Source organism: Grammomys surdaster, unplaced genomic scaffold (genome assembly GCF_004785775.1).
Source record: "Grammomys surdaster isolate TR1022 unplaced genomic scaffold, NIH_TR_1.0 66, whole genome shotgun sequence".
Taxonomy (NCBI): domain Eukaryota; kingdom Metazoa; phylum Chordata; class Mammalia; order Rodentia; family Muridae; genus Grammomys; species Grammomys surdaster.
In genome coordinates this window covers 1,035,441-1,056,004 of record NW_021604568.1, presented here as the reverse complement: position 1 = coordinate 1,056,004, position 20,564 = coordinate 1,035,441, and the positions used below count along the sequence as shown (strand labels likewise).

Sequence of the window (20,564 nt, the reverse complement as noted above, 5' to 3'; positions counted from 1 at the left end):
AAGCAAAAATCTAACCAGCACAATTGACCCTTTATCAGGTTGACACACAGATACATCACTATGTAACCATAATTTTCCTTTTTTGTTTATCCCCAAGATCTCGTATTAATCACCCAATATAAAACTTAACTAACTATAAAAGTCCTATAGTGTTTAAAATTTTCAACACTTTAAACATGTAAAAATTCTTTAAAAGTCCAAAATGTTTACTGTATACTCTTCTAAAATCAAAAGTTACTTTCTTACTCTTAAGAGAGAAGAACAAGGGTACAATCACAATCAGTTCAAACCCAAACCAGACTCTTAGCAGTACAAACCACTTGGTGTTACACGTCTGTGGTTCACTCACAACCTTCTGGGCTCCAGAATGCTTGGGTAGTCGCATGCCTCTGGCTCTGCCACCCACAGAGCAGTGTAGGCTCCAGAGTGCTGCACAGTAGTGCTCACGCTAAGGCTCCTCTGACCTCTCGCTGCCAGGCCTTCTCTCCATGACCTCTCCAGTCCTGAGCTTTCATGCCTCCAGAATGAGTACTGTCCTGAAGACTCATGTTCCCAAGTTCAGCTGTGAGCTAGAGATACAGCAAGATGCAGCTTTGGCCTCTCTGGACCACAGCCATTTGTACCGACAACAAGAACATATTCCCAGATGACTTCACTTTAGTAATGCTTGTCCTTTCTTAATTAACTAGCATTAATTGTTCAGTAAAGCAAAGGTTTCACTTCAGTGGTACATGTCTTGTTAATCACAGCTGATTCTTAAGCACCAGTTGACCAGAAAGCAGATTCTTAATTCAAAGTATCCACAGAAAAAGCCCAATAGAATATTTCCTCTGAAACTTCCTAAGCCAGGTCTCAGTTATCTGCACTTTTCTCAATGTGTTTCAAGTTCCCACAATAGCCCATTAAAGCCCTGAACATTACTCACTTTTCAGCCCGAAGTTCCAGACTCCTTTGAGAATTCTCCCATAATTACATAGGTCTGTTACAGCAGTAAGCTCATTCCTGGTACCAATTTATGCCTTAGGTTTGCTTTCTTTTGCTAATAAAATACCAGCTTGGGGAGATGAATTTATTTGGCATACACACCCCAATCACAATCCACAGTGAAAATCAGGGTAGGAACCTAGAGGCAGAAACTGAATCCTGCTTACTGGCTTGCTCAGCCTGGTGTTGTGGTGTACTACCCAATACCACCTGCCCAGGGGTAGCACTGCCTACAGTGGTCTCGGCTTCTCACATCAGCAAGAAAATGTCCCAAAGGCTTGCCTGAAAGCCAGTCTGATGGAGGCATTCCCCCAATTGAGGGTCTTCTCCCCAGATTATTCTAGCTTGTGCCAAGTTGACAAAGAGCATAACCAGCACAACTTGTAAGTATAAATACATAAGTAGATCGGTGTCCTTTGTTGCCTATCAACTGTAAGTATACTACAGGCTTTGGTGGGCACCTGGAAGTGCACATCAGAGAGGCCAGGGTCGGCTTGTTACCGTGCTTTCCACCAGGGAGTAATCCCCTAGACTGTGGTGATATTTCCCTTACAATGCTGATCTTTACTGCTCACTTGCTTTCAGAATAAGTAAATAAAATAAATGGCTTTTTCTTTTTTGAGATTGTATAAAATTACTTTTCCCCCTTCCCTTCTTTTCTCCAAACTTTTCCACGTCACCCCTTAATCTGTAGCAAGGGATCTGTAAATAGTTTTTGAAAGAAGGTGTGATTGAAATAAATGGATTATAAAACAGGAGAGAATTTTTTTAAAAAGAGCTAAAGGACCCTGTTCTGAGTTAAGGATGTTTGAGCAATGGATTTTAAAGAGATTTTTTTTTTATCTTAATAAAAAACATTACTGCTCTTCATCTCACTATCCTCTGAAGACAGTCTCTGTCCGACTTTGACTTTCTGGTTCGTATGTTGGTTTTCTTTTCTAATCCTGTATATTCTCAGTTTATCACTTGTTTTTCTATTTAATAAAATGTTTTATAAAATGTGAAATATGTTACTTGAGTAGCGTTGTGTCTTAAAAAATGGACGAATGAAGGAATTGACTTTATATTTCAAATGTAGATGGGGCAGTTCTGATTTGTTCTTTTCCACATTTTAACTTCTTTAAGCTGCTAATTTGATCATTTTGTTCAGAGATAAATGCCTTTTTAAAGAGTTTGCTCTTTAAAAAAATCACAAAAATATATTTAATATTTAATAAATGAGAGTTAGGAGAAACTGTTGGGAATTACTAGGAAGGGTGATAGTGATTTTTAAGGGACATGAAAGTGAGAACTTAGACGAGTCGTGGCAAGGGCAGGTGAGCGTCAAGATGCCCTCATTGTCTCTCGTCAGGTACTTCATCTTCACGTCCTTCTGGGCGTATAAGATCTACTATGTCTATGGCTTCATGATGCTGGTGCTGGTCATCCTGTGCATTGTGACTGTCTGCGTGACCATCGTCTGCACGTACTTCCTGCTGAACGCAGAGGACTACAGGTGGTAAGTGCGCGCTGGTGGAACCTCTCGGGAGTTTTTTCTTTTTTCTTTTTTTTTGGCCTTTGAGACAGGATCTCTTTATTGTAACTCTGGCTATCCTGGAACTTGCTATATAGACCAGGCTGTCCTCAAAGTCAAAGATATCCACCTGCCTCTGCCTTCCAGGTTCTGGGATTGAAGGTATGTGTCACCACACCCAGCCACTATGCTAATATCTTAAAGTAGGTTTGCCTCTGAAACTTGTCAAGCCGAGGGGAGGACTATAGAGAATTGTGTTGCTGGAGAGTAGAGGGCCTGCGCAGGGCAGTGCACACTTGCAGTCCGAGCCATGGGGAGGCAGCTAAGATGGAAGCATACAAAAGATAGTAGAGGGACGTTTTCTCTAGTTGTAAATATGATGAAAAGGTTATGGGAAAATAGTGTTAGTCAGAACCGTTTGTCCTGTTTGAGATATTTCTGCAAAGTGTTCTACATTGAGCTTAGAGGAAGCATCTTTCTGTTTTAAACTTAAGTCTAAAAAGGGAACTGGAGTATTTAAAGTCACTCAGAATCTGACCAGACTCAGGAGTTTCTAGTTCCTAGACTTAATATTAAATAGTAAATATTTTTAAGCATCAGGTACAAAGTATTTGTTTTTAAGTATGCAGAATTATTAATGATATTTTTGTAAACTTCTTTGCCTTAAAATTTTGAGTGTCATTGATTCCAAAAGCAGAATTAGTTTTAATTTCGGTTTTTATTCCAGGCAGTGGACGAGTTTTCTCTCTGCGGCGTCAACTGCAATCTATGTTTACATGTATTCCTTTTACTACTATTTTTTCAAAACAAAGTAAGTTGAGTTCTTCTCTTATGTCTTACCCAGGGAACTACACTTGTCCTTTAAAACAGTGTAAAATCCTCAGATTGAAAGAAAAGTCTTTTGTGTTGAATATTATTTTATTGTATTTCAGGATGTATGGCTTATTTCAAACATCATTTTACTTTGGATATATGGCGGTATTTAGCACAGCCTTGGGGATAATGTGTGGTAAGTATTTTCTGCTCAAGCCTGACAAACCTGAGTTTGATCGCTGGAACCCAGTATAAAGCTGAAACCAGAACACCGACTCCAAAACATTGTCCTGACCTCCACGTGCTATGGCACACATGACTCACCCAGTAATAATTAAATAAAAACTAAGGAATGCTGTTCTTTTGCTTCATCAGGAGAACCAAAATGAATTCAGCAGTTTGACTTCATACTTTCTGACTCCCTTAAAATCTGGTCTGCTGGCTGAGTAATTTCAATTTTTTGTATTCATTCTAATGATGCTACATAGCACAGAATTCTTATGAGTAGTTTCTTATTTATACTGGGAATTGCCATGTTTTGATACTGTGATTTTCTGTGTTGCTTAGGCTAGTTTTAAACTTGAGGACACAGCCTCAGCCTCCCAAGGAGCTGGGATTACAAGTGTGTGGCACATGGTGCCGTTTACCATTGGTATTTAAAGCATGTGGTCATTGGAAAGGATTGTAATGCCAGCAGTTGTCAGGTGTTACTTGAATGATTTCTGTTTAGAAGTTTCTGTTGCTAAAAATACAGCATCTAGGAGGCAGCACAAGCTACTGGCAGTGGGTGCAGTATACCTGTTTAGTTTTCCACAGTGAATTTGGCTGATTGTATCCCTGAGGTATTTTGCCATGTAACTCTCCATTGCACACTTTCTTTAAAATAGTAGTTCAAGCTTAAAACAAAAAACAACCTATTTTACTCAATGCTTATCCAAGAATGCTACAATAGATGGTTGTAGATTTTTATTGGAGGCATGAGATGTATGTGAGGTTGGAAGCCATTGATAGTTACTGCCTACCTTAAGAAATTCATTGGTGGTTATAATATTGTAACTCGTACTTTTTTTCTGTTTATTAGCAGCGATTCCTTTATAAAAGCCTTTCCTCATCTGCTTTGTTACCTTGAGATTTGTCAGTTTGGGGAATACAAATAGTTCATGGTTGTAGGTGTAGCTCAGAGAGCTTGTCTAATGCAAAAACCCTTGGATTCAATCCTAGTACTGTTAGAAGAGTGACTGCTTAGATGGTGTGTATGTGTACTATTAATTAATTAGTAGAAAATTAATTTAAGGAATAAATCCAGTGAAGAGTGGTCATTGATCACCTGTCCAAAGAGTCCTGAGTTTAAAAGGCAAAACAGAGTTCCCCAAGAGTGTGTCTACAAAGATTACTTGATTGTTCATTCATTCATCTGCCATTTATTCACTTATTCAACAAACAATGATTAAGTAACTTTCATGTGCTACACGCTTTTAGACACAGAAGTATTTCATTAACACAATACTTTCTGAAATTTTGAACCCTGTTTAAGATTCATTGTTTGAAACCAACAGTTTAAAACTCCTAACCCACTTCCCTATCTCTTTTGTCTATTCCCTGAAGTACATAATCTTTTGTACAGTTTTTATAACTTACAAATAAAAAGGAGACATGAGAACGTACTTTCTCTAGAGCTTTAGCACTACTGGGTCTTGCTTCTCTCGATCCCCAAAGCTTCCCTCTTACAGTTCTGTGTGCTTTTGGAAGTATAGATTGATATTGCCATGCATGGCCATTCACACTTCTAATACAAGCACCTACAAGGATAAGGCAGAAGGTTCAGAATTCAAGGACAGTTAGGGCTACGTAGTGAGACTGTTTCAAAAAAAAAAAAAGGTAGCATTGCATTAATGGGCTGCATTTGTCATTATCAAGTCACTCTTTCTTTTGTATGGTGTATTAATCCAGTTCCTGACCATACTAATAGTAATTGTGATTTGATTCTAAATGGTTGCATAGGTTTGGCTATATATAACAGATGCCTTTAAAGCAAATGATGCCATTTAAGAAAGAAATTCAGAGAGACAATACTGTGGGATGCCAACATAAAAACGTTACCTTGAAAAAACAATAGAACTCTCTAGAACAGAGAGTATTTTAGTATCTGTAAATGGCAGACCCTGGTTCCATTTTATTTGTTTCAAAATATGTTATTTATTTATGTAATTTTTTTTTGCAGGAGCAATTGGTTACATGGGAACAAGTGCCTTTGTTCGAAAAATCTATACTAATGTGAAAATTGACTAGACGCCTGGGCCAGCCGGGGACTCCGGATCAGTTTCTCTTTCATGAGGGTGGAACTTGCACAGCAAAGAAGAATAATCGCAAGAAGAGATGTGGGCTTAACACTGGGTACTTTGTGGGTCTCTTGTGGATGGCTTCAAGTAACATCTATTTCCATTGATCCTAGGTTCTTACTGACTGCTTTCTCCAACTGTTCACAGCAGATGCTTGGATTTTATGCAGTAGGCATTACTACAGTACATGGCTAATCTTCCCCAAACTAGCTCATTAAAGATGAAATAGACCAGCTCTCTTCAGTGAAGAGGACAAATAGTTTATTTAAAGTATTTGTTCCAATAAAATAACTAGAGGGAAACTTGGATGCTAAAATTCCATAAGTAGAAATCTTCCTGGCACTTGGTGTTTCTATGTTATTGAAAAATGATGTTCCAGAAAGATTACTTTTTCTCTTATTTTTACTGCCATTGTTGATGTGTTGTGGGACATTTTTATGTATTGAACCTGGGTTCAAAAGACCTGTTCAGTTGTCCCTCCATTCAACTGCATCTTTTTTTTTTTAAAAAAAAAAAAACAAAAAACAAAATTAAAAACTATTAAATTCTGCATGGAATATATCTGCTGTCATCTTAATCTTAGTTGGATCAACCTCATTTATTTATCTTAAAATTAACCAGCTTTCTCAATTCCATCCAAAGAAGACACAGTATGAAAATAGAGAGGTACTCTCTAATACAATTTACTGTATAGATAGCAAGCAAAGTGTTAAATGGAGAAGATGCTTGTTTTTATTAAACATTTGGAGATTTAGATAATTTACATTTTAACTGAATGTCTAAAGTGATTATCTTCCCCTCCCTCCCTTCAATTTGTTTTACATTTTTTTTTTTTTTTTTGGGGGGTTTCAATGAAGGCTTTACATAAGAAATTATTAAAAAAAAAACAAGGGGGGCAATAAATGTATATAACATTAATAATGTCATGTAGGTGTAGGTTCCTGGATGCATTTGGATGTACAGATTGACTGGAGGTCTTTTTTGGGATGATGATTGGTGTAGAAACGTATGGGTTTGGGTGGCCTTTTACATCTTGCCTACCATTGCATGAAACATTGGGGTTTCTTCAAAATGTGTGTGTCATACTTCTTTTGGGAGGGGGTTGTTTTCTTCTTTTATGAAACTCCTACTGGAGCTAAATTTGTAATTTAGAAACATTTAATTTTGTTAATCCTGTCTGGGACATTTAAGTAACATCTAAAGCATTATTGCTTTAGAATGTTCAAATAAAATTTCCTGACCAAATTGTTTTGTGACAGTAGATGTGTTTATAATTTGAAGATACCTGCTCAAAAGGCCACTTTAAAAATATATATTTATAAAGCATACTTTTCAAATACAAAGGACACTCATTAAAAATCCCCAAACTCAGAGCCAGGTAGATAGTTTATGCCTATAATCCTAGCACCAGGGAAGCTAAGACAGAAGGTTGTAAAGAATTTGAGAAGTGGGCTAGAGAACTCTGTGAGTTCTGTCTTAACTCTGGGAGACCCTGTTTCAAGGAAAAAAAAAAAAAGAACAAAGGCTGAATGTTTGTCTCCATATAATTAATAAAGCATAAGTATTTCCTTTATATGAAATTGTGACCTACAAGTCTAAACATGCATTGGATTGCTGTGCCATGTAAAGTAGAAGGGACTGCAATGTCAGCTCATTTAGTGTATGATGAATGAAGGAAGGCTACAGTGATCTGAAAGAAATTATTTTAATTTGCACATATATTTCAGGATCTGCCCATATTGTGGAGTTTTCCTAGAACCATTGAGTTTCTGATTTAGTCATTTGCTCTGCAGATTCCCAAAACTGTACTGTATATTGGTGGTTTTAGAAAGACTCAGATCATCTGTGTTAAACCTTAATGTGAAACTCATGCATTCAGGGCTACAAGAGTTATTTTTATAAATCAATGGACTCGTGTCTTAAACTGAGGTGTGTGACATCTTTAGTGTGTGGGGTTTGGATTCTTAACCTTAAGCAAGTTGTAAGCAATGTGAATAGAGCTATGGTCAGTCATCTTTAACCCAGCGTTTTGGGTTCAGTGTCACCTACTAATTCTTATTTCTCTCTCTCGCCTGCCCTTATGATCTTAAACTAGAGCACTGTTTATTTCATGTAATGTTTAAACATGTAAAGTATTTCTGATATAAGAACACTTAGTCTATGTGCTGGGGGTGTAGCTCAGTGCTTGCCTAGCTTACACAGCCCAGGTTCAATCCTCCACACTGGATAAACTGGACGTGATGGAGCATGTTTGCAATCCTAGCATTCAACAGATAGAGGCAGGAGGATCAGAAGTCCAAAGTTACCCTCAGCTACATAGTGTCAGGACTGTCCTGTGCTACATGACATCCTATTTCTAAAAATGAAGCAACACTTTTTCTGTCTAATAGAGTATATATGAATTAGACAGCAAATTTTTGTCTTAATAAAATATTTTTCATAATTGTGCAGGTAAAGTGTAGAGTTTTCAGAGAACATGGTGGTTTCACATGCACTTATTTGTTCTAGGTTTAGGTTGAGCTCTGGAGTTCTCTGAAGTTTGCAATGAAAAATAATTTTTAAATGTATTAAGAACATTAAAATGGATATAAATTATCTTGAAAGATCCTTTATAAAATGACTTGTATTGATTGGTTTATAACTTCACACAGGAGTGACATAAATGTATATCTTGAAAAAGATGTAAGTCATAGGTGGCTTAGCTCTCACTAGTTCTCAGTTAGTAGAATAGTTCAAACAATATTACTTATGTTAATTAGAAGGGGCTTTTGTATTCCACTGATTCTGTATTTAGTTTACTAATACCTGCTCAGTCTGTCAGCTGATAGTTTGAATACTATCGAAAACTAAGAATATACTTTGTATCTTTAAGCATGCTCCCTGAAAATTAACTACATTAGAAATTGACATCCTTATACTGGTCTCCCAAGTGCAAAAGTAGGAAAAAACAGTAAGGAGCTGGCTAGAGAGATGCTACCGTGTGCTAGTGTGGTTTGTGGAGAAACCCACGCCCTTAGAATCATTGTATTTGCTATCTGTACCTCATGGCTGGTATGCTTGCGTGTTTCCACCAACAATGGGTGGCCCTCTTTCTAAAGGTAGTTGCTGCAAATTCCAGTTCTTCCAGAAGTCACTTGATTTAAGGGTTTATCCACAAATTGTGCTCATTTTGATATAGCATTTGTTTCCTAAATGTTTACTAATCACTTTATGCCAAATGTCTTGCAGATGTTATTTTTAAACTTACTGAATTTTTACAAATATAAAAAGGAAAAAGTATATTAGTGTAATTTGTTTAGGAATCGCTACATACCGAAGGGCTTCTATACATGAATTCTAGGGACAAAAGCCTTTTGTAGAAACCTGCACACTGCATTCCATCTGGGTTCTAAGTTCAGATGTGAACATTTTTTAGTGCTTCTTTCTCTTTCACTTTTTGAACGTGATAGAAGTGGTGAAGTTGAGAAGCACGGATGTTCATGTTTTCTATCATGTAAATTCTGTAGTTAAGCTGTATATTAACTGGTAGAGTGATCAGCGGGTGGTTTGAAAGACTATTGAAGACTAGACTAGATGTGCAGAAAGGGTAGAACAGAAGAGGGGCACACACCTGCAGACATCCTGCATGCTTTCTGGTTCAGATGAGCATGCCTGAAGGTTTCCTCATTGAACGTTCCTACTGGAGCCGTGTGTGAAGTGTGTAAAGGTAAAAAGTGATTTCACAGTTGCCATAAAAGGCTGCTGGTGAAGTTCTGGTGGACTCGACGAGGTACCGTTTGTTGATTATCCCACATCAGCTTAGGTTGTTTGAAAGTTTGTTAGTGCTCTAAGTAGGAGCTAAATGTCAGGAGGAAAAAGGTTCTCTGAAGAACAACAGAGTTCTGTAAAAACAATCTCATTTGGGCTTCTCATCTGTGCTCACCTTGAACCTACAAACTTCCATGGACAGTCAGCAGGGGGAAGACATGGTGTTTGCCCATATCACTTCCATTTTGTATACACTCTGGGTTTGTGTAGGCCGTATTCCAGTTGGCTTTTTAGTAATAGAAATCCCTCATATAATGTATCAGATACAATTGAGGTTCTAATCTAGTCTGTTAATTTATCTAAAGTTGCATTTTTTTAAAAAAAAGTAATAAAAAATTAAATGTACTTCCCTTGGATGCTTGCTTTCTTTCCTTTGTGAAACAGGTAAATTGAGGTGTGAGGGATAACTTGTCATCATCAGCCTACCTGTCAAGATGTAACCGATGGCATCCATCCCACAATTAGTAACTCAGGACTCAGCAGATAAGACCTAAGTTTATGTTGAAGACTCATACGGTCTGTGAGAACTCAGGCATTACAGAGCAATACGTACAGAACCCTAGGGCATGCCCTGTTGTGATCCTACCACAGAAGTGGCCCCAGAACAAAGGTTGCTGACTCCTGAAATGCAGGGATTAATATTTCAGAGTTAATTTCCATTCCTTCCTCTTTTGTATTTTGAAAAAACAATGTACAGGAAAGTGGAAAGAATAGTGTTGTGAATAAGATTTCTTTTTAAACACTGTTCTTTCCCTGACTCTCTTGACTTCTCCTTACAGATAAGCTTTGAACCACTGTCAGCCATTTAGGTTGCTTAGTGTAGATTTGGCTGTCTTCTGATCTTGTCTGATTGGAAAGCAGACATAGTTCTAACAGTAATTAAATACCTTCTTCAGAGAACTCAGTGCATCACCTCAGTGGTATAAAGGAAGGAACGAGCCAAGTACCTAATGTTATTCCAAGGTTCATTGCCTGTTCTGAAGGTAAGGATGGGAGTGGGAAATTGGCCTAGGTAGGGCAGTAAAGGAGACTAAATATAGATCTGAAGGAGTCTGAGCAGCTGCAAAATCTGATGCATTTGGGCAAAGGAATGAAGATACGACAAGCTGAACAGGACGTAGACTTTAAACGACCACTTAGAGATTTTCCACGGGGCCAGCGATGCTGAAGAGGTAACACAGAGATGCGGAGAAAGTAGTACTAAGTTGGAGGTCATCAAGCCTGTTCTAAATTGACCTCCACTTTCCCCATGAGATTTAGATTTTTATTTATTTTATATGTATAAGTGTTTTGCCTACATGTATGCCTCTACAACTTGTGTGTGCCTGGTGCCCAAGGAGTTCCAGATGGTAGTGGAGCCGGGCATTAAACCAAAGTCCTCTGGAAGAACAATCAGTGCTCTTGACTGATGATTGCCGTCTCTCCAATCAACCCTGGATTTAGATTTGAAATGCACTTTCTAGTTTACTTGTGCAGAGCAGGATGATACAGGCCTATAATCCCATCACTTAGAAGCTAAGACAGGAGGATTACCACAAGTTTGAGCTCAACTTGGCAAGAGTCTGTCTCAAAAGTGAAAAGCAAGTGTGGTGGTATGTGCCTTTACTCCCAGCACTTGGGATGCAGAGGCAGGAGTATCTCTGACTCTGAGGCCAGCTGGTATACGTAGCATGTTTCAGGACAGCCAGAGCTACATAGAAACCCTGTCTCAAAAAAGGGGGAAAAGATTTAAATCCATACTAGCTTGCTATGAGTCTAGTGTGTGTAATGGTGTAATGGATTAGTAGAAGTGATAGAATATTGGACATTCCTCTTTGGTCATTCCCACCTGAACTTCCTGACAGTCCCAGCTTGTGGTGCCTATTGGTCAGCAGCCAGAGAACCATCCGAACAAGCCTGGCACAGAGCCGAGCGGCTTGCTTATCTAAACATGGGTCTTCAAAATATTTGGATAAAGGGAATTGATGAAGAGATTGGCAGCTAACCCACCAGGTGGTGATTAGGGGCAATAAAAACTCCAGCTTCTGTGCATGCCAAAGACCAGCCTCTAATGTCTGCTTTCCAGAATTCTCTGTTAATGAGGAAGCCAATTGGCTGTTTTCATAGGGCCATCTGGAAGCCTGGAAGTGTCACAGAAGTTTGTTAGCCCTTTAGATGTCGATTTTGTGGACTTATCTACTGACAGGTGGTGACCTTCACTGGGGTGCATCTAGTGAACTCTGGCGTTGAGTTTGACTCCTTCCAGACGTCAGGCAGAAATGCCATTCAAACTCCTACACCTAGGGTCGATTTTAGTGGCCACTTGGCCTTCCTTGCCATTTGGTACCAGCTCTTCCCCTTAAGTCCCCCCTCACACCTGCCAGCTCCTAGCAGATCTTGCCCAACCTGGCTATAACTTTTGTGTTCATTTGATGACAGCCTCGGACAGGGTCAGCCCTCCATTTCTATGTGAGATTCAGAACCAAATGAAATACTTAATGTAACATTCTTCCTTTGGTTAATCACTACCTGTCCCGGTTTGAAGGATTTTGTTGTTCTACTTAATAGATGAGCCAGATGATGATAGCGTGAGACATTTGGAGCCTGGTGTAAAGCCCAGCTTTGGACCCGTTAACTGCTTTGTCATTTAGCAGCTATGAAACCATGTGGTAACAAGCTTCAAAGAGAAATTTAGTCTATCTTCTTGTATTAAATTTTTTTTTAAAAAAAATCTGAATGCGATACGCTCACAAATCTTCACAGTACATTGATGTGCTATAATGCTTGATTAGGGCAATTTACTTGTATAAAAAGATCTTTGAACATCCTCACAGTAATAGTGTTTGTCAAAGTGGATCAGTTCTGACAGTTTCTACATTGAAGGTACATCACATAAGCGAGTTTCAAATAACGTCTGATTATCCCCCTAAATAATTTGGGTGCATGTTTTTCACTGGCACAAAAATAACCAGGTTTAAAGAATCACTCGTTTTTATTTTATCAAACTAACGCCAAGGCTTGCTTGGTAGTCTGTAACTTTAAATAACAGTGCTGTTCCTTTGTTAGTCTTTGACTACCAAAAACATCCCAGACTGGGACAGTTTTACTGAAGGATAAGGTCATCCTTATCCTTCCTTACCAGTCCCACCCACAACTTAGGGGTTGGTGGATGCTGCGGCATGCACCTGTGCTGGCGGGACCTGGGCTGTTGAAAGAGTGGGAGAAAACCCTGCTCCTCGGGTTTTTTGTTTTGTTTTTGTTTTTGTTTTTTTCCCCTTTACTGAGGCAAGTAAGATACACTGCATTCAGCAGAGTAGCGAATTTCGAAAGCAGGAAGTTGACAGCGAGGTGTACAGGACTAAGCTGCTGGCCCTCCTGCGTCCTGCCATGCGTGCATCTGGGAGTTGTGAAATGAGTTACAAGAATGAAGTAGGGCGCGAAGCTTAGCCTCAGTGTTGAGGAGCAGTGTTGCCCGCCTGACAGTGTCAAAACAAGATTCTAGTCGGCCAGGTAGGCGCGCGCCCCGGGGGGCCCAGCACTTGTCAGCATCTTAGCTTTGCTTGGGTTCCTCCGAAGTTACCGAGGTGCAGGCAAGAGGAGGGGCCTCGCCTAGGGCGCATAAGTGATTGGCTGTCCGGGGCCCTTGGAAAGGGCGTGTGGTCCAGCCCTGGTGGAGAGGGGCGGAGCGGCCACTGTTCCTACCGCTGCCGCCGCCAACACAATCGCAGCCACCGCAGCCTTGGCCTCTGGGCAAGTCGTGTTGAGCAGCGGCTTCCCGGGTGTCCAGGCCAGACGGAAACGCCTTACTGGGCTCGCTCGGTACCCTACAGGTGCCTAGAAGCCAAGCAGCAGCCACCACAACCAACCCTGTACATGGTGTCTCGCTGGATCTGAGCTTCCTGTGCACGTTAAGTCCCTCGGGTCCCACTGACCCCTTGCCACTATGCCCCAGGCGGCCGCTCTTGGCACCCTGGTGCTACTGTTGCTGCTACCGCTGCCCCGCGGTGCTGAAGTGACTGGGGACCACTCGAATGTCGCCTTGGACTACGGAGCCTTTGAAGGCGAGGAGGGCACGGAGCAGCAGCTGCATTACCACGACCCCTGCAAAGCTGGTAGGTACCACCGCTGTCCTAGTCTCCGGGCAAGTCTGGCAGAAGTTTGCCTTTGAAATGCAAATGAGTGATGGGCAAGGCGGGCCACTCCGCTCCTGGGAGATGTCCCGGGCTCCCGCGGGAGAGGGAGGACAATGTCTGCGGGAAACTGCTTTAATACTCCTCCAAGTACAGGAGGATATCATGGTCCCAGGTTAGCAGTGCACATCGGGTGGCAGCCGCGGTCCCATAGGGAATCCCGGCGGATGTAGCAAGCAAAGCTTGTGTGGGTCACTGTGGGCTCAGGTCGCCTGTCAGCCTCTAGGCACCACTACCTCCAGACACTGCAGGAGCCCAGCCTGGCTCGGTGTGGCGCTCCAGGCTCCGATGGAATAGCTGGCTTCATCGGAGTTCACAGCAGTTGGAAGTTTCCCGCGAAGTTTCCCAAGATCTGTAGTTACTCTTGGGACGAGATTAGAAGACAGACAGAAAAGCTTCACAGGAGGCAGAAGGAAGAGTCCCCTAGGGAAAACGCCCAGGACTTGAATTGCTCCAGCCTCCCCGCACCTCCATCCCTACCCCCTGCAATCTCCTCAGCACCCTTCGGAGTTGGAAGTCAGCAGGTGCTCTAATTCCACCAGGAAGCTGCGCCCCAGGACAGCACCGGGCATGCCAGCCTTTGAGCACAAACCTTTGCCCAGCTACAGGGCCTGCTTCCCTCCAGCTACCAACCCTGTTTGGGATGTGTGAGAGGTAGAGGGTGGTGATGGAGCATCGCAGCAAAGGTTCCTTAAGTGTCTATCCTCCAAGGACCCAAGCGTATCCAAAATCAGGAGCAGTTACTAGCTGAGACCCAGAGAGGCGCAGGACTCAGACCACCTTCAGGCTGCTCCTGGATGGTGGCCCGGAGCCCCGCCAGTAGTGTTTTCCTTTGTCCATTGCCCAATGTTTTACTTCCAGTTGGCAAAAAATAAGGGATAGGAAGCAAGAGAGAGGCCTTGAGAATATTTGAGGTGGTCAGAGGTCAGAGTAGTTCTTCTGGGCACAGTGGCCCACCAGATCTGGGCCAATGCATTTCATTCCCTTAGTTCATGGAGACCTCTCCCAGCCTCAGGTTCCTCATCTCTAAATTGGAAGATAAATACGAGGACTCCTGTGGGAGTTTCTTGCCATTGGAATCAAGTAGGGCATTGTCCTTATTTTTACCGTTACTGAGGTGGCTCTAGTATGTAGGCTGGCGTCACTTCACAGTGCATGTTGTCTGGAGAAGATGAGGTTCCTAGGAAGGCCTCAGGTGTTCTTGAGATCAGAGGGGCCTGTGTATGTTGAAGGTCAAGCTGGGTGTGGGGAACTTGGTCTTAACTACAGGAAAGATGCCTGAAGAATCCACCTATATATGAGGCTCCGGGTGGGAAATAGAAAGGGTGATGATTTCTGGATAAATGAAGGCACCATGGCTTGACTGTGATATCTAGCCAGGATGGTCTGAGCACGGTTAGAATGGTGGCCTGGTCCTAAAAGGAGATCAACTAAGCTTGAACTAACTTAGAGGTGAAGAGGGGCAAGAGTCACACCTGTCCCATCCACCTGCCACCTCTGGGAGGTAGTAGAGGCCAGTGGGGCCAGGAGGGAGATTGGTTTGAGAAACGGGCTGGGTGTTTGTAGGATGCTAGTCTAGATGCTGCAGATCCAGAGGGAAAGATGCAGATCTGACTGCCAGTTCTCTCCTGGTCTGAGCCTCCAAGGATACCCCCGAGGCAAGTTTGCCTATTGGCTATCCAGTGATTTTAGAGAAAATGTCGGGAACAAAGACACAAATGCTCTGACTGTTCATAGACTGGATGGAATGGGCAGGCAGGGCTGGAAAGTAAGAAGCCTGCGTGTGGTCCAGCTGCTTCAGTGCATCCTCTGCAGCCATCCTTGGAGCCTTGCAGCCCGCAGCCCCCACTCCCACTCCGGGCCTCTCCCTGGACTAACCTGGTGCCAAGGGCAGCCGGAAGAGAGCGATGGCAAGGGAGACCTGCAGCAAGAACACAACTCAGGCCACCGATCCTCCTTCGAATTCTGTCATGTAGGGAGCACCCTTAAGGAAGGCCAGAAAACAAGAGGCACTTTGCCAAAGTCTTAGTGGAATGACAGCTTCCCCACTAGGGGGAACTGCATTTCCTGGTAGCATGTTTAAAGCTTACCTTCAGAAAGGGCCTCTATCCCTTTCTAGGGGAACCCCTAACTCCCTAGGAGCTCTAGTTAGAAGGCCAGCTCCTGGTCCCTGCTTCAGAGCTTCACATTTAAACCATTTTCCTTCTGTCCCTTCCCAGTGTGGGTCTCCATTTCTCTATGCATCCATAATGCAGAGGGAAGCATCCTGGCTCGATTCCCTACCCTTCGGTGGACAAGTTCTGTCTGCTCTAGGCCGTGGTTTTTCCCCTATAGAATGGACATATTGAATTTGTTTGGACTCCAAACTGACAGATCTGGGGAGCTTCTCACTTATTAAACATTTTTAAATTACATTTTTTTCATTTATTTTATGTCTGGGTGGGGTGCACTGGTGTACCACGGCATGCACATGTTGATGAGAGGACACCTTTTGGAAGCTGCTTCTCTCCTGTGTGGTCCTGGGATTGACAGGGCTTGGCAGCAGGTGCCTTTGCCTATTATGACATCCTACTAACCAAGAAACTCCTCTTTTGATGTGTCACCTGTCTTACCCTGAACCCACATGACACCATGTAGGGACTGGTGCTGAGTCCCCTACCTCTTCCCCGTTCGGTGTTCTGTGTTTCTGTGACTTTCGTTCCAGCCTAACCATCGAAGTGATACAGACTACAGTATGTGCTGCAACCAATGGTATATTTACCGTCTCACCACATTCCGTTTAACGTTTCTAACACTTTACCATTAACAACCATTAACAACTCCCACCTACTCTCCTATGTACAAGCTGCATGACCTGGGGCGAATTCCTTGCTCTCCCTGTGTCTCTGTGTCCTCATTGGTGGACAGGAATGATTTATGACAGGTTAGAGTACATAGAAAGAAAGATATGTCCATCGTTGGGTACATTATAAACAGATTTTCCAGAGACGTGTTGAAAGAACATCTTCATGACTGAAGCTTTGGATGCCGTTTTAAACCATCAATTCTAAATTTACTGACAGTAAATAGGGTGGTTACTAAGTCAGATGATGGGGGAGTGGGAATCTTCCTGGCATGCAGATGAGGAGCAGCCATGGGCTTCTGGGCACAGTGTTTATTGGTCCATAAGTCTATTACTGGCTTTTCCTTAGATATTGCCCACATAGTCAGGCACTATACAAGAACTCAGACATTTTCTGCATCACCATGCTGGCTGTATTCTCCCTGTCTGCCCTGCCCTCATCCTTTCGTCCTCAGCTGAGTGAAGCCAGGGGCTGTCTCCTCATTCCATCCCTGCCCCTCCTGTCTGTGTGGCTGGTGACACATGGTGCTGGTTACCTACTCATCACTTTCTGTAGCTGCAAAATGGAGGTGGTAGCAACCTCCTTTGCCTCTTAACGTAACCAGGATCAGGGCCACAAACGAGGACCTGTGTGTATACTGGGTATTTGGAGGGTGAACCAAGGAACAGCAAGGGGAGGAGCTTGGAGTGTAAGGCAGGGAAGGAAGAATTCAACGAGGCGAGTGGGATTCAGATAGCTGCTCTAGGTGGTGAGCTTTGAATCCTCCAGGGCCTCTTAGTCGCTTCCAAGTACCTCCTAGAATCATCTAAGCAGAGAATGGAAGACTGAAATGAATCCAAAGTTTGTAGCCCTTTGTTGTGAGCCCGCTTCCCGCTCACCCCTCACTTAGTATACAACAGCCTGACTGGTACACCATGATAATCGTGCCTTAGTGGATTAAGAACAGATAGGGTGGTGTGTGTGTGTCAGCCAGAAAGACCTGCAGGATGGACAATGAGGTGCTGGAATCCACCTGCTGGCTCCCGACCCTTGTGCCTGCCCACAGCCTGCCCTTTCATTGGATGGTTGGAGATGCTCAGGTCGTCTCCCCATGTGGCTTTGTTGGTTCTTCCTCTCAGCGCAGCACCTGGATTCTCAGTGGATCTAAGAGGAGCGGATGGGAGTTTGCTGACCACCTCACATCCTCACACCCAGCTTCATGACAAGCCCCTGCCCCAGCTGGAGCATGACTCCCTTTCACCAATGGGGATAGCTGTAAAAATAACACTGAAAAGCAAGTAGATGAAGGAGTGTTGCAACCAGATTTGCAAAACTGGCCTGCCACGCTCTTGGGGGGCATTAACTGGGTCATCTAGATTTAGGCAAGGTTCTAAAGTAGAAAACTGGGGATAGGCAGTGGACACATGCAGCTTCCCAGGGTTGATTTGGAGAGTTTGGGACTCAGGTCACCAAAACTGCCTGCATGAGGCTTTCCTGATGCAGAGCTGCTCCGGCAGCCCGTGTAAATCCACGGGAACTGGCTGCCAGCCTGCTGACACCTGCTTACTATTTAGCTAGTGGCTTGGCAAATGCCAAAGGCATCGGGCAGCTGTGGGTGCTGGATTCAAATGCGATGTGTGGGGTTGTTGGCCCCCGATGGCCCAAGAGCCAAAGGGAGAGCTACAGTGTGACAAATGGCTCATCACTCAATTTGGGCTATCCTTGGCCTCTGTCCGTGATTTCAAATCTCACTTCTGTCTAGAATTTAGAGCCTCGCCCTACCCTTCTCATTTGCTTCAAGTTACCTTATGTATCCCAGGCTGTCCTGGAACTTGCCCTGTAGACCAGACTGGCCTGGAACTTACTCTGTAGACCAGGCAGGCCTCAAACTCAGAGATACAGCACCTGTCTCCTGAGTGCTGGGATTAAAGGTGTTTGTCACCACCACCCGTCTTACCAATGAGGTCTTTTTGAAGGTTCACCCAGAGACCTTTCGGGGAAGCTACTGTGAGCAGACCTCCAGGTCCTCATGTAACGTCAGAACATTCAACTTTCTGATATCTGGGCCTCAGTCTCTGCATCTGGTACTGGGAGCAGCATCCAGCTCACTGTGATGTTTGTCAGTATCTGCTGAATGAGGGAGGTGGGAAGGATGCTAGCCTTAGGTGGATTGAGTTCATGGCTAAAGGAACTATATGTTTGCCCTCAGTCTGGGCCATGCAGCAGACCTTACCTAAGACTGTCAGGAGAGGAGGCAGGGGACAGTAGGGTCAAGTTGTCTCTCCTGGAAGTTTGTCTTTCTATCCCTTATCAGTCTCCTAAGGCTCAGACCTTGGTGAGAGCAGCTGGCATTTTTACGTCTTCCTTTAAATCCTCTTCTGTCCTATAAGGTCCTTGCTGGTGGGCAGATGGTTGATTTAATGGAATTAAATTTCTCTAAGGCCTTGTACGTTAAATGCCTTTCCAGTCTCCAGGCAGGAACAGCATCTGGTCCACCTGTCTGTCCTTTTACAAGGCTATGCGAGTGTGAGGAGTTACTGAACCGCCCTCACCCTGTTTTCTCAGTTGCCAAGAAATCATCCAGCTTTCAGGATTGCCACAGGGACTAAGTGGTAGTCATTTCCTCAGTTTCTGAGCCCAGTTTCTAGCACCAGGAGGTACCCAGAGGTTGGCATTTATGTCATCAGAGGATGGAGCAGGTGCTCGGAAGTCCTTTTCACTTGCTGAAACGCTTGCAGTAAGTGGTCTCATATTTGCATAATCAGAGTTGGGGATTCACTATTGTTAAACAGTGTCTCAAAAGTAAGAGGGGCCGCTCTTCCACAGGACTAGTGTTTGATTTCCAGGACCAAAATGGTGGCTCCCAACCATCTGTAACTCCAGTTCAGGGCATCTGATGCCTCTTCTAGCCTCTGTGGGCACCAGGCGTGCAAGAGGTGTACAGACCTACATGCAGGCAAAATGCTCACACACACAAAATAAAAACAGTTAATTTTAAAGAAGTATGAAAGCTAGTGAAGGGTAAGTTTTATGCCACATTCACTATATTTCAATAAAAATAAAGTAAACAAAGACCAAGAGAAGGACATATGTCTAGGGAGGGGAGTCGCTACCTTGACTTCTGTGTAAGGGTCAGCCAATCGGCTCGGTGCTTAGCTCTTACATCTGCTCAGGCAAGCAGACGCAGCTCATGTACATCAAATGCTGACTGGAATCCAGGGCTCCCAACAATGGCCAAGCCGTTTGCTGGGTAAGCAGTGTCTGGGAAAGTGTCAGACTCCCTCCCCCTCCCCTAGGAGATGGGGCTGTTCTGGGAGCCCAAGCATAATAAGAAACACCATCCTGTCCCCTTCAGTCTCATCCTCAGAGGAGACATGCAATATGGTGGCTGCTACTTTGCACAAGGGGGAAACTGAGTTTCAGGCTTGGCCTTTCTGACACGCCGTTGGTTTTCAGCACCATCTCTACGGACTCAGTAGAAAGAAATGTGCACTGTGAAACAGCAGAGATAGGCTCCCAGGTCTTACATTACTGGGACCCATCCTGATGGTCTTTGCATGATCTTTCCTGGGGATATCCTTTTTTCCTCTGCTCAACACAGGGGTCAGGGATAATGCAAATAACCTCGGATCTGCAGCATGCTGGTATGGGTGGTTGCCACACTGGTATTAAAGATCTAAGAGCTTGCTAGACTGTCCCTTGAAGACTGCCACCCAGACTGGACATGATTGGCTCCGAAGGATGATGCCTCTGGATAGAAGCCAAATGGACATATCATTCCATAGTGCTTCTGAGGTCAGCTATGGGCCTCTGTCTGACCCTGCCCCCAGGACCTTCTCCTACAGTGTTCCACACCCACACTTTAGCCAAGTCTCACTCAGTAAATGTGCACAGCTGTATAACATTGTGGCTCCCTAATGACCTGTCATGGCTCCAACTGTACAGATTGGATCTGTTCATGTGATCGCTGTCTCTATGACTGGGAGACAGCTGGGACAAAACAAGGGTACCTGTACTGGGAAATGTCTGAGTTTGGAGTTAAAACCTCCGAGAAGACCTGTCTTAGCTCGCTGGACAAATAAAACAGTATATAAATACAGACCACATAGGGTCTCTA

The 20,564-nt window shown here is 43.4% G+C and overlaps 2 protein-coding genes across 2 annotated transcripts in view; both read left to right on the top strand.

Annotated features, from left to right (window-relative positions):
- The window catches only part of Tm9sf3 (transmembrane 9 superfamily member 3), a 54,550-nt gene extending 44,749 nt beyond the window's left edge, over window positions 1-9,801 (top strand). Inside the window, exons 12-15 of the mRNA XM_028773539.1 lie at window positions 2,336-2,482; window positions 3,225-3,308; window positions 3,430-3,506; window positions 5,532-9,801. Coding sequence (XP_028629372.1) covers window positions 2,336-2,482; window positions 3,225-3,308; window positions 3,430-3,506; window positions 5,532-5,599 — 376 coding nt within the window. The 3' untranslated portion in view covers window positions 5,600-9,801. The remainder of the gene's footprint in view (window positions 1-2,335; window positions 2,483-3,224; window positions 3,309-3,429; window positions 3,507-5,531) is intronic.
- A 3,577-nt stretch (window positions 9,802-13,378) lies between these two features.
- The window catches only part of Tll2 (tolloid like 2), a 114,296-nt gene continuing 107,110 nt past the window's right edge, over window positions 13,379-20,564 (top strand). The window contains exon 1 of the mRNA XM_028775450.1: window positions 13,379-13,547. Within this exon, the coding sequence (XP_028631283.1) occupies window positions 13,379-13,547 (169 nt within the window). The remainder of the gene's footprint in view (window positions 13,548-20,564) is intronic.